At 33.2% G+C, this 13000-nt stretch overlaps 3 protein-coding genes across 13 annotated transcripts; 1 reads left to right on the top strand and 2 right to left on the bottom strand.

Annotated features, from left to right (window-relative positions):
* Positions 1–135: 135 nt before the first annotated feature.
* On the bottom strand, positions 136–6285 carry LOC122633447 (serine protease inhibitor 88Ea-like). Of its 6 annotated transcripts, XM_043821335.1 has the most exons (5): positions 4382–4768; positions 2026–2373; positions 1563–1938; positions 813–1446; positions 136–715 (listed from the first exon to the last, which is right to left on the bottom strand). In XM_043821335.1, exons 1-4 carry the CDS (start codon positions 4394–4396, stop codon positions 848–850), a joined length of 1338 nt encoding a protein of 445 aa, XP_043677270.1. In that variant the 5' UTR covers positions 4397–4768; the 3' UTR covers positions 136–715; positions 813–847. The 6 variants fall into 6 exon arrangements, with proteins under 6 accessions (XP_043677270.1, XP_043677271.1, XP_043677269.1 ...); XM_043821336.1 differs by lacking the exon at positions 4382–4768 and adding an exon at positions 6151–6285 and having other exon boundaries at positions 136–1446; XM_043821334.1 differs by lacking the exon at positions 4382–4768 and adding an exon at positions 5932–6084 and having other exon boundaries at positions 136–1446.
* Positions 3663–12577, top strand: LOC122633448 (transmembrane protein 43 homolog). 3 transcript variants are annotated; one of them, XM_043821341.1, is made up of 6 exons: positions 3663–3843; positions 10789–10971; positions 11041–11273; positions 11344–11644; positions 11720–11925; positions 12052–12577. In XM_043821341.1, the coding sequence occupies exons 2-6, from the start codon at positions 10864–10866 to the stop codon at positions 12332–12334; spliced, it is 1131 nt and encodes a 376-aa protein (XP_043677276.1). In that variant the 5' UTR covers positions 3663–3843; positions 10789–10863; the 3' UTR covers positions 12335–12577. The 3 variants fall into 3 exon arrangements, with proteins under 3 accessions (XP_043677276.1, XP_043677274.1, XP_043677275.1); XM_043821339.1 differs by lacking the exon at positions 3663–3843 and adding an exon at positions 10281–10351; XM_043821340.1 differs by lacking the exon at positions 3663–3843 and adding an exon at positions 10465–10622.
* On the bottom strand, positions 6586–10064 carry LOC122633445 (thiamine transporter 1-like). Of its 4 annotated transcripts, none has more exons than XM_043821330.1 (7): positions 9976–10064; positions 9171–9364; positions 8706–9090; positions 8081–8494; positions 7766–7958; positions 7565–7703; positions 6586–7416 (listed from the first exon to the last, which is right to left on the bottom strand). In XM_043821330.1, the coding sequence occupies exons 2-7, from the start codon at positions 9291–9293 to the stop codon at positions 7198–7200; spliced, it is 1473 nt and encodes a 490-aa protein (XP_043677265.1). In that variant the 5' UTR covers positions 9294–9364; positions 9976–10064; the 3' UTR covers positions 6586–7197. The 4 variants fall into 4 exon arrangements, with proteins under 4 accessions (XP_043677265.1, XP_043677261.1, XP_043677263.1 ...); XM_043821326.1 differs by having other exon boundaries at positions 9936–10048; XM_043821328.1 differs by having other exon boundaries at positions 9891–9998.
* Positions 12578–13000: the final 423 nt, after the last annotated feature.

Here is a 13000-nt window from a genome sequence, read left to right as displayed (position 1 = left end):
GTTAAAAACCTATCTTACCTTTTATTTATATAGTTTCTTACATTTATAATCAAGCATTACGCGCTAAAGATTATTGAAGATATTGGGTATAAAAAAAATCTCATAATTAAAGGCAAAATAAGTATACAATACATATAAGAATTATAGATATTATAAACAAAATAAATATAGTTTCTCTCGTCGCAAAGAGATATACACAAGTTACATATATGTATTATTTGATCGTTCGGAACATTGTTAATAGAAATCAGTGGCATTGTTGCAGGCACACTTTCAAATTTAGTCAATTGCCCAACTAAGCATGATGTGCTAGCAATATTACATAACTGTAATCGGTATAAGTTATATAAATTAGAAATATATCCGATGAAAACACAGAATGCATCTCTTTCTACCGAGGTATAATTTTACAAAATAACTTTTTGTATATATTTTAGTCATGGGTTCTTCCTTCATGGTTAACCAATTGTCATCATTGTATCATAAAATACAAATGAAATATATAGCTATGTAATAAATCTGTAATTTGTTCGTTTTTGTGCTTACCTTTGGTTGAAAGCAAAACTTATAAACATTATGTAATTTTTAATATCACGTATCCACTCATTGATTCAAACAGGCACTCAAGTATTCGAGGCATTATCATTCATTCGTACATCCATTAATCCATTTACTCATTTATCGGCTTTCTTATTAATCCTTGCTAGGGATCGTGCTGAAAAGTAAACACGGCTGATTTACGAGCACGGACGACTAATGCCATTCGCGCAATCACTCCAACTATCTAGTACAAAGAATGAGGAATCACGTACTTTGAAGGACGTTTATCTCCTCAGCAAGATCGTTATTAAGCAGGTACCGATGAAGCCGGTGCACCGGGTGTGCGATAAATACCGCAGAATAATATGCTATGCGTTGGTTTGTCATAGATGAAATATATAAAGGGATGATTAGCATTAAAGACAGCCGGTTCGGACGGCCTACTCGAACGGAAACTAAAGAGTGCCGTAGCTGCTGCCGCTGTCGTGCCCTCTTCGGTGACCTCGATTTTAGCCCTATGAACAGCGTCTCCCAAATGAAGTGATTTTTCACCGTCGGCTAAGAAATCTGCCAGATCGGCCACACCGGGTATGACCAAGTCGCCAGCACCGAGAGAACGAAGAAGCGGTACCAAAGGTAACTCTCTTTCCAATTCGAATCGTGGTAAGGATACTTCGACCTGTCTCGATGGCATTCCATCGTCAAGAAGTATTCTTAATTCGGTCGCACCAGCCTCAGTGGAGATGCGTTGGAGAACGTTCCTGATACCGCCGTCTCCTTGGGTCCGATTCGCTCCATCGTTCAAAAATCTGGCCGCTGCGAAAGGTGGTAGCAGGACGAACATGGAGATTTCTTGACCTTTATACGGAAGTTCAAGGATGTGTGCACCCAACTCCTCCGAGACGACTATCGAACAAACGAAGAAGATTTCGGTTCAACTCTTTTCTTGTCGGTGTAGAATACAACTTGTATATTATATGTAATATACAAATATAAATCTCGGCTATATAAATTTCGCTAACCGTGATTGAACGTCTTTTTTTGGCGCATGAACGTGATTACGGAATTTTGGGAGCCAGGTGTATAGAAGATATCTCTTTTCGAATTTGCTGGATCGAAACGATTTTGCCAGAGACCCTTGAAGTAAACGGCATTAGCCAAGACGAGATCCGTATCTTCCGTGATACTATCTTCTGGCAATAAGTCACGAATATGACCCTTCGTGGTATTACTGACCCAATCGTTTATAGTCTTTCGTACGGCCATTGGATTGCTCTTAAAATCGACCTTCACCAATTGATCATTGAACAAATCGAGCATGCAATCGCGCAACTTTCTCGCATTCGTTACCCAAAGCCGGTTGGCGGACTTGTACTCGTAATTGGCTGACCCATTATCCTAAAAAGTGGTAGAATAAAAATCATTATCACCGAGAGCGTTTCGATCTCGTTTCACGTGGCTCACCTTGAACCGAATCATTCCTACCTCTTTTTTTTGCTTAATAGATTTCTCGAAAGCGTAGTATCTCATCACGTCGATCTTTGATAAATCGTCTGGAATATGCAAAGCTTTTTTCAAGGACGTCTCCGTGTTGCCACGGGCCCCGAAATACGCTAAAGTCAAGGCGCTATGAATGCTATCCGGGCTGAAGAATATATTGTCGCTGGTTTGTATTTCAGCGGTCTTCTTTAAAGCATCTATAGCAAATTCGTAACGACCTTCGTCGAGCATCGTTTTCGAACGTGGATTCATCATAACGGGATTGTCTTCTCCCGTCAAACATTGCGCCATGATTCCACCGATCAACGTTAAAAAAAATAATAATGGCATGGCCTGAAAAAAGGAAAAAAAAAACAAAATACAGATTATTTGCAATAACAATCGATATAGTTTTTAGGATGGATCGGTGTAACGCATTTATCCGATTGCCCATAAGAATTTCACAAATGTCAGTCAAGGATACAATCCCGAAAGGTTTGCACGCGCCATGTCGCGTGTTTTCCGAAGCGTTACGAAATCGTGTCCGTGCACGATGAGCAACCGTTTAATCTTTCCAAGGGAATAATAATGTATACACACCGAACGAATAATCAAAGGAAATATTCTAATCTATATATTAAAATGTTCCTCTTATCTTAATGCTGAAGATTTCAATGCGCGGAATTAAAAGGATATCTACGAGAGAGCCTACCTAGAAAGTCGAGTCAACCCGTTTCTATGTAAACCGTTTTCTTCAAAAGTTTCTCGACTGGAGAAAGCGATAAGATTCATGCAAATAGAAAGAAACGAAAGAGGAAACGAAGAAAAGAATCTTTGATTCGTACGATTCTAAAAGGTCTTTTGTCATTTCTTCATATTTCGTATAAGTAGATATACAGTGTCGGTAAGCGCGAGATTTATCTCGCACGAATCAACTTGACGTATTAATTTCTTTCCTTGATTCGTCTCTTATCAAGAGCCGCTTGTATTAACGCATTTTTCTTATATCAACGAGAGGATTTCGTAAAGTAAGGCTCGCCGTTGGTACGAGTGAAAGCTGCGAGCAAACCATGACATCATAGAATCCAACTTTCTTGCTTGAAACGAAGGTATGTATGTACTTATGTATGACGAGACACGAGTGACGAAACGAACGCCTACGTTTTCTTTCGAAGATGAAAATATACGCACGTACCTACTCTTCTTTCAGCTATGTTATTTCTCGCGAGAAACATGCGAGAAAGAAAGATCTTCCTGCTATTGTTTAGATTAACCACTGACCCAATTGCTGCAATTTTCCTAACGTTATCGCTTCAACGAATCGAATTGAAGAATTTAATATGCTTTTCTTCCTTTTTCAAGGACAGTTTCTTCTTCGTCCACTGCCAGATATATCACATATGAATTCTTTACTCGAGAGATACGTGGTCTCATTCGTACGTCAATCACGCGCGAACGTATTTAACGAGTTACAAGCTAGTACGACGTATAGGAAAAGTATCAACAAGAGAAATAGAAAGATTTCTCTCTCCCCCCCCCCCTCTCTCACTCTTAAAATATACTCTATTTTAACTTGAATGCTTGAGTCACATCGACAAACTGTTATGACAACTTTGACAAAGACGTTGCGTTGTTTTCAACAGAGTTACAACGACGTAACGAATGGGAATTCCGTATAAACGGTTCTTGCGTTCTCTGTATCCGCCTTTTTTATTGCGTACAAGCGCACTTACGTAGAGAAATAGAAAGAAGGACATCGGTATCATTTGGAAACACCTTCGCAAGGGAATTTGTGTAACAAAGTGGATAATTGCAGGAAGTGCGGTGAGTTTGTATCAAGGTGCGGCTTTCTTATCGTTAGAGGTTAGGCGATACGGCGAGGAGTTTCGCTACCGAAGTATCATATTAATTTAAATAAAATATTATGTTACGAATACGTTTAGGCAAATGATCTTTGTTCAAAGAGCGTGTAACGTTAAAAATCTTATCGGTAATATACGACCATTGATATACAAGGGTGAAGAATCATGCGACATTATATCGAATATATGCCCGATATCTTCGAAGCTTCAAAAGTGATTACGGTCGTTTGATGAATCATTCTAGTCGCTCGTTTTTAAAAGTGAACCACGTGTTCGTGAATTCATTAAAATATTTGATAACGATGTAAATCGAGTGGCGCGTTCGTGTTTATAAACATGAAAACTTTGTGAGGTTAGCTGCAACTCCTTCATGCATTTAATATTGTTTAATGATGGAAACTTGGTTTGCATATTAAAAAAAAAAAAAAAAAAAGAAAAAAGAATCAAGTATACGATGTAGGAGAGAATTTGCACGAAATTCGATTTCAAGCTCGACTTACCGATTCGAAGGACATTGCTCGTTTTGCTTCTTTGATAAGTTATCACGCGAAGAAAAATTATTAGAAGGTTTTATTGTAGAAACGGCGAAAAAACGTAACGTACCGTTCTCTCTTCTGTTTTAAACGGAACTGAGAGTACAACGACGATTCAGGCACACGGAGGAGAGATGGTAGTTTTCTATAAACCCCACCAAGAAGTCGAAGCGTCGACGTTCGTCATACTTCCATCGACTATAACCATTCGAACGACTCGTCTTTCTCTCTTTTTATATCCCACTTCTTTTCTTCAACCTACTACGATCTTCGCGTATTTACGACTACTTCCTGAACGTTGGAAATGCCCGGCATCGTAATCGTTTTCTCGTTAGGAAATTCTTCCTTTGGAACGAGCGGTATTTGTATCGACTTTTTTCGCGCGAAAAATCGATCGATTTATTCGTTTGTTCTTTGTTATCGGCTTGCAGATAACGACCAATATAGACGTATTAATCTCTTCATTCGAACGAAAGAGCAACTCGTGTACAACGTACGATTGTTGTGACCTTCGACGTTTGATTATCTTCTGTATCGATTTACTTTTTCTTCGTACATATAAATATACATATCTTCTTTTTGCCAGACTCGTCGTTCTTCTTCCTTTCTATCGAGAAGCATTCACTTTTAAGAGACTGGCCTTAAGCGGAGAAAGCGCGAAACTCGGCGACCCTTTTAAAGCGTTTCATTTTCTTGCGAATGAACTCTCGAACAAAGTCTCGAGAGATAAACGTTGGCTCGGATCTTCGGAAGATTAAATTCGAAACAATAAAAATGATCTCGGCAGTGATAAATCTGATTCGAATTGTTCATTTTTTCGTACGTAGAGATAGACGTCCTATCGGGAATGACGTTATATTTTCTTTTTCGATGCATTGTTTAAAAATCGAATCTCTTTTCGATCGAATTAAACCAACGAGGAATTAGGATTTATCATCGATTATATCATCGGTGGGATCGTTTTGTTTGTCGAACAATGCCGAGCCGGGACTTTCCATTTTCATCATTATCTTCTAATTTACGATCAATAAATTTTCTTATATCGAAACGATAGAACTATCTTTTATATATTCTCAGTTGCATTTCATGTAGAATATAGCTGATCCACAGAAACGTTTTCATTTTTATTCTATTTCTCGATATGCGTTGTTTCGGTGTTACATAAGAATAGATGGCAACAATACGATCTTTCAATGTCCAACTCGCGTAATAATTGTGAAGCGTGAAATTATATCGACGACGAAGTTTTGACGCGAGTTATTCCGTTTGAACGACGATGCGATGAAATCAATGAGTTCGATTAAAGAACATGATTGATTTTCATTATCGATTCGATAATTATAGCCTATCAAAAATTGATGCTCGATGAATTTCATCCGTGACCATTATTTAATAACGCACGAGACAATACGCGTATAAATATATATTTATGTATTATATTCATTTGAATGTAAAGAAGATCGTCGACACAATACAATTATCATATTCTTATCGATGTTAAGAAATGATTGTCTTACCCGAAATTGCACCATAATTTCTCTCTTGCTTTACGGATAAATTTTTTTTTTTTTTTTTTTTATATATAAGCTGCCTTTTTCCAAAGATACTAATTATAATGCCGGATGAGAAGTAAAAATGTAATATGTTTGCACTCGCGTAGTATTACAAACTGCGGCATCAGGCAACGTCGTTAGTTGTTTTATATGCTCGATGCCTCATAAACAAATCGTACTTACTATCTCGTCGCTTTGACCTCCCCTCGGTTTTCATCGAAGACGTTTATACGCACGTTTCTGATCATCTATGTATTTTAATTGACTCTATATAATTGCAGCGCGATCCGAAGGAAAATCCCACAAGATTCGATGATTAAGACTACGTTTCTGTCGATAATGCGTTTTCCAATAAAACATATCACCTTTGTTTTGTGATGCGTTCAAGTGCAAAAAAATATTATCTCGTTGATACCGATGACTGCTCGCGTGAGACTTGATATATTTACTTTATTTTATATATATATATTACAAAGTATATATAAAGAAATTTAGACGTGTTCATTTGTTTGTCTTCTTTTTCAATTTGATCGTACAAGCATACATAATTTTACTTCAAAGAAACATTGCTCATAAAATAATTAGGAGTTAAGCAATGAGGATATTATATCGACGATATTATCTTTTTTCTTCTTACTTTTATTTACATATATAACAACCGCAAAAGATTAATACATTGACGTTTGGGTATTTGCCGCAATAAATAATACCGTCAAATTATTTTAAAATGTATGATTAATTTTTATCTTTTTCGCGTCTCCAGAATAATGAAATGAGTTTTTGTCTAAAATAAACATTTGTTAATAACACAATCTGTTAAAAAGTAATATCTTTTTCTGACATAAATGTCAATTTCTTTATAAATGTTCATTTCCATCTAGGATGATTCGCTACGTAATATTTATATTATATATTTTTACTACCTTACAAATACGAATACTGTTCTTTTAGTATTCCATACTACATGTGCGTAAGTTTTAAGACTAAAGTTAAAATATTATTATTTTTTTTTTTTTTTTTTTTTTTTTTTTAATAGTAAAAGCTATAAAAAATTTGATAACTCTATTATTCTATTATTATACGTTGATATAACAAAGTTTTTCTGACTAAATTTAATAGATAGTTCATTCTTAATAAATTGTCTGTTGAATACGTAGAAGAATACGTACAAGGATAATATAAGAAGGAAATTATTATACATTTTTTTATAATTATTAATTTCCGCAATACTTATTCCGAATGAGGAGTTAAGATATCATTTTTAGATACTGTCGAATTTGTACTAAACGATTCGTTCTTTTCGATGTTATCTATTGACTTTCCAATGTTCTTATTTCTTGACCATATTTCAAATTTATCGCCGCTTTTATAACGTTTTACAATCGCAAATATAGCAATTATTAAAAATATCACAGCCAAAACTATGTAATAGCAGCCATAAATGAAAAACTAAAACAAAAAATTAATTATCGCACGATAAAATTGTAATATTCGGTATGAAAGCAGATTAATCTCTTAGATTTTCATTCATACATACATATATATATATATATATATATATATATATATATGTGTGTACGTATGTATATCCTTTTACCTGGGATCTGATAGTATTTCCAAGATTTCCATTAATAACTATTAACGTTAACAAACTTTGGAACAATAATGCTAAAAAGATATTTGTCCCAAATATTAAACCATAACTATCTTCAGATATATATTTCGCAACTTCGAAACTATAAAATAATAAGATACAAAGCATGAATTAAATGAAAAATTCTATTTAAATAAGAATTACCTTGCAACAGTGACCATGGTGTGATAAATCACTCCAAATATTATGTAAGCACCATATAGTACCCAAATATTATAATTATAGGAACACAATATAATTAAGCCACCCTCCATAAGTGAAAATAATGTTAATATGATATCTCCTATTACTGGCCAGTTCAGCGGTACTTTCGAAATGATAAAAACGGTGGAAGCACCTAATTAGAAATGTTAGTGTTTCATAAATTCTTTAGATCATACAATAACATATTGCTTATATCGCGTATCATTCTATTTATTTAGTCTCTAATAGATCTTGCAAAATTTTTAATCTATTTACCTATTATTGCATAACAAGCATCTACCGCTCCGTTATAGATTTCATCGTAAGATTCAACAGCCGTTTGCCATAAAAGCTGGGCATAATTAGTTATTTGCAAATAGCCACAAGTTGAAAATGCCCACCACATGGACCATTTTACAATGTGACCATGTGTATAAGCGTTTAAAAAATGTTGCCATAATAACGCGTATGCACGTTTCAACTTAGAAGAGGTTGAGAAAACATTTCCCTTCGCAGGATTATATTCCGATTGTTTCTGACGATCGAGTTCATAGCAATTATCATTTTCCAATGATTTCGCGGTATCCGCTGGTGCGGGTATAACATTTTGATCGTTAATAGATGAATGAAAATAAATCGATTGACCGACGGATGGTAAAAAAAATGTCCATACCGTGGCGAGGGCAAACGCTGAAACAGAAAATATCTTTTTCGCCGATCAATAATACTTTGATCGATTTATTTGTCATAGAGAAAATTAATTTTGTTTATAAATAATCTTATCGTATCAACGTTATTAAGATACATTGGTGTAATTAAAAAATATATCTAATGATATCAATTTCTAGATTACTGATAAAATTCTTTATAACATATTTGACTTGTTATTTGCAAAAGATACCTGCGGTGGTAAGATAATTCAATTCATGGAAATCTAAAATATGAAAAGAAGCTGTCAATTGGGCTATAATTCCAGCCATACATCGTCCAACAAGGGAAGCAGCTTTCGTATGACCTGTCACTTCTTGATAGTGTTTCTTATCAACTTTTGCATAAATATATGTATAATATGCCACTTCGGAAGAAAGAAACAGGCCATAAAAGAATTCAGTGATCTGAACTACTGGTACAGTTTTTGCAAGTATCAGTACAAGAAATGTGATCATTCCAGAGAGTGAACACAATATAATAATAGGCTTATATCTTACAAAGTCTGTTATCAAAAATATAATTACTAGAGTTAAAAAATAACTGTATGTACTAACTGGATAAATTTCTTGATTGACCTGAAAGTTAATATACATATAATTAAAATAAAATATTTAAGAGCAATTATTAACTAACAGATTTGAAAGGTCTCACAAACTTGTGTATGCGTAAAATTCTTCCATGGTCCTGTCAAATAATCAGTTACAAATGACTCGGATGGTCTGAAGTCTTTTAACAGTCCAAACATACATAGGATAAGAGATATTTTTAACCACTTCATTGTAAAAAAATATATTTTATTTCTTGTACTTGTTAGAAAGTGCAATATGAAGTACTTTATTTATTTTGGACCTAGAAATATGCGTTATATATTGATGTATATAAATATATGATTTAAAACAATCAAATATTTATATCAATAATATAATGAAACATAGTGGAAGAGAAATTTTGGTAGATTTAACTAGGAATAAAATATTAATGTATTATTTTTTACAAGACAAGTTTTAAGAACCGTACAAAAATTATTAGACGAATTTTAAACTAAAGAAGAACTCATAGATTATCACAAAACCTCTAAATAAAAAGGTCAACACAGATAATGCTTGATGAACTTAACGAAAAAACGATTTAATATGAATGATTATATATTAAATATTCAATATAAAACATTAACGATAAAGTTATAAGTTATCATTTGCTGATTGAATATAAAACATTTCTATTTGCATGTTAATGAACACTGTTGATGTTGTGTGTTTTCGAAATATATTTTTGACATAACCAATGATATTATACGTTTAAAATATATAATAACAGAGTTGTTTCGTTAAAAATTTGATTATCTTTCGTAAAAATATTTTATTTGATATCATACTCGTATGTCAACTTAAATTTAAAACGCACAAACTTACGAACTTACGGACTAAGAATCGACCAAATCAAACTACAACCACACGTACCTCATGCAGAATGAGGTCTGATCCGCTTAGGACTGATAAACGATAACATAACTTTGTTTTGTCCTGTGATTATACGTAGTATACAATAAAGTAAACTCGTATCTATTATTGCCTTTTACACCATCTGGCGTATCTTTAGCATATTACACGATTTCTTAATTCGTGCTACTATTTTTTCATGTTGCACGTTTTTTTGCAAATGTTACATAATTTTTGCAAGATTTTACAAGAGATACATTTGTTTGAGAATAAAAAGAACGAATAAAAAATGTTTAATAATTTTTTACATTATGAATCGTTTAATGATTATATAATGGCAACCAATAGGAAAATTTGCTTTTCCCTGAGATTCAAACATATGATTGGACGCTATTGGGTAATACACGAGAACTTGATAGGATAAGATTCAAAAATTTTTAACATATCACATTCGATCTCATATATATATATACACACATCCACACCCATACACACACCCACCCACCCACCCACACACACACACACATGTATATATAGGCATATATATATCTTACAGTGATATTATATACAATTTTTGACCTTAATATCCTTTAAAACGGAGGATATTAAGGAAAATTGTATTGAATGTTTATCATGTTTTATGAATTTTGGGGATGTATCGTGTAAATGTAAATATTAAAAAAAAATCTATTAAGACATTATTATTGTTTAGTCATTCATATGTATATATACGTATAATAGTGCTATGTATATTTTTCGAATCGTATTTCTGTTATAAGTAATCGGTTATACTTTTTACTGAAAAATTAATGTTAATATCTAAATATGTTGTAGCAAAATGGACAACAGCAAAGAGCTAATGTTGAACCAATACATCAAAATCGAATTAATGGAAGACAACCTTCACCTATGAATGTCCCAATGTCAGTTTTAGAACAATTTAGAGAATCATGGTTAACTGCCATCATTGGATCTATTTTGTTTGCAACTGGGATGTGCCTGTTGTTTTGGAACGAAGTATGTAATTTATACGTTATGTTTTCTGTAAGGTTTTTTATACAGCGAATAAACTTTCATCGTTTCCAGGGAAAGGCAGTGAAAGTAGCGTACTCTTTGGACGAAGCTTTACAGAATGTAGCAGTACTTTCAAATCCATTTAAGTTATTACCAGAGTTTGAAGGTCGTTTAATACATATTTCAGGATCATTATCAATATCAGAACCACTGACTGAACCTGATCATGGCATCATTATGTTAAGCGTTAAATTAAAAAGAAGAGTACAGATGTATCAATGGGTCGAGATCGAAGAAGAAAGAAGGTATTGTATTTGATGAGATGTTAAATATAACTTGTTGAATACTCTTTATATAAATGAAATATTATTTTAGTTTTGGCGGAGTAACGGAAGAAGAGAAACATTATTATTATACGACAGAATGGAAGGATAAGCTTATAGATTCTGATCATTTTTATATAAGAACTGGACACCATAATCCAAAAGAAATACCAATCAAAAGTCAAATACAGATTGCTAATGAAGTTAAAATTGGAGCCTTTATTCTTGGATTAGAATTAAAGAAGAAATTTAATGAATTTGTCGAGATTACTAGCGACGAAAGACCGGAACGTAAAGATATCAAAATGCATTCTGGGTTGTATTATCATAGCACAGACTTGTGGAATCCCCAGGTATCTCCTTGATATCGCATTTTTATATCTATACAATATTTATACGTCTATCGTATTTTTTTTCCTTTTTCATAGGTGGGAGACATTAGAATACAATTCTCGTACGCAGGTAAACAAGGTGATATTTATTCTATCGTTGGCATGATGGAGAAAGGAGTTATTGTCCCTTATATCACATCGCACGGGGAAGATATTTTACTTCAAAGGAAACACAAAATGACAGTAGATCAAATGTTCCACTTGGAACACATGCACAATTACTGGAGAACTTGGAGTATCAGGTAATCTTTTACAATTATTATTCTCTTTTAATATTTACATATCTTATACGCGTGTCATGTTTAATCATCTTTATGAAATTATTTATTAAGAAACATTAAAAAAAAAAAATGCATAACTATTTTCAGAGGACTAGGATGGTTAGTCCTATTTTTGGCAGCAACTTGTTTGGCAAATATATTGAAAACCCTGATACTTAATTCAACATTCTTATGTGGAATAATAGCAATTGAGTCATTAACAATGTCTGTTTCCATGTCCATTAGTTTATTAGTAATTGGTTTTGCATGGGTGTGGTATCGGCCGGTAATCGGCCTTTGCTTAGCTTTAGCTTCGATTTTACCATTTATTTATTCGACTTTAACAGCAGGATCTCAGTCGCAACAACGTGATAATTATAGAAGATTGTAATTTTATGTCAGATACATCAATAACGTGTAGTATATCTATTTATAATGTCTTCTTCGTTTGAGCTATAAACTCGTAGAGTTTGTATGTACTTTACATAAGCAATATTAACAAAATGCAATTTCATTGTTAATTATATATAGTTATTTATTAAATATTTAAGATAAAATTTTTGTATCAAAATAGTCGTATGTTAAACATAAATGTACAAAATGCCAAATACATCAGCTTATTACGCATCATAAATAGTACGTGTTGGTAACATAGAGAAAGTAGTCTATTACCTGGAGCGGTTCCAACATTGGTTAAGAATTTCGGTGCTAGATGGTGTTGAATGTCCGATAATTGATCGTTAACTCGTAGTTTGATCAATGAACTTGTCAATCAAATAATTTCAAGACATTCCCAGTAAGTATTTCAAAGGACCATTGAGAACAAATTTAAATCGCAAGTATTATTTTTCTAATTAAAATAACCTATCACTTTTTGTTTTTAGCAACGAATGATGTATCTAAAAAATACGATATATTTCAATAAACAAATTTGTATCGAACATATTTTCAAGTTAAAAAATCTAAATCTATGTATTTGGTACATATAAGTACATATCTGATTTCAAAGTGCCCCGTTGCAATTTCATTTCAACGATAGCTACGTTCATGTATTGCA

The sequence above is a fragment of the Vespula pensylvanica genome, chromosome 12 (genome assembly GCF_014466175.1).
Source record: "Vespula pensylvanica isolate Volc-1 chromosome 12, ASM1446617v1, whole genome shotgun sequence".
Classification (NCBI taxonomy): Eukaryota; Metazoa; Arthropoda; class Insecta; order Hymenoptera; family Vespidae; genus Vespula; species Vespula pensylvanica.
Note: the sequence above shows the minus strand (reverse complement) of the source record. Positions and strands in the feature narration are given on the sequence as shown.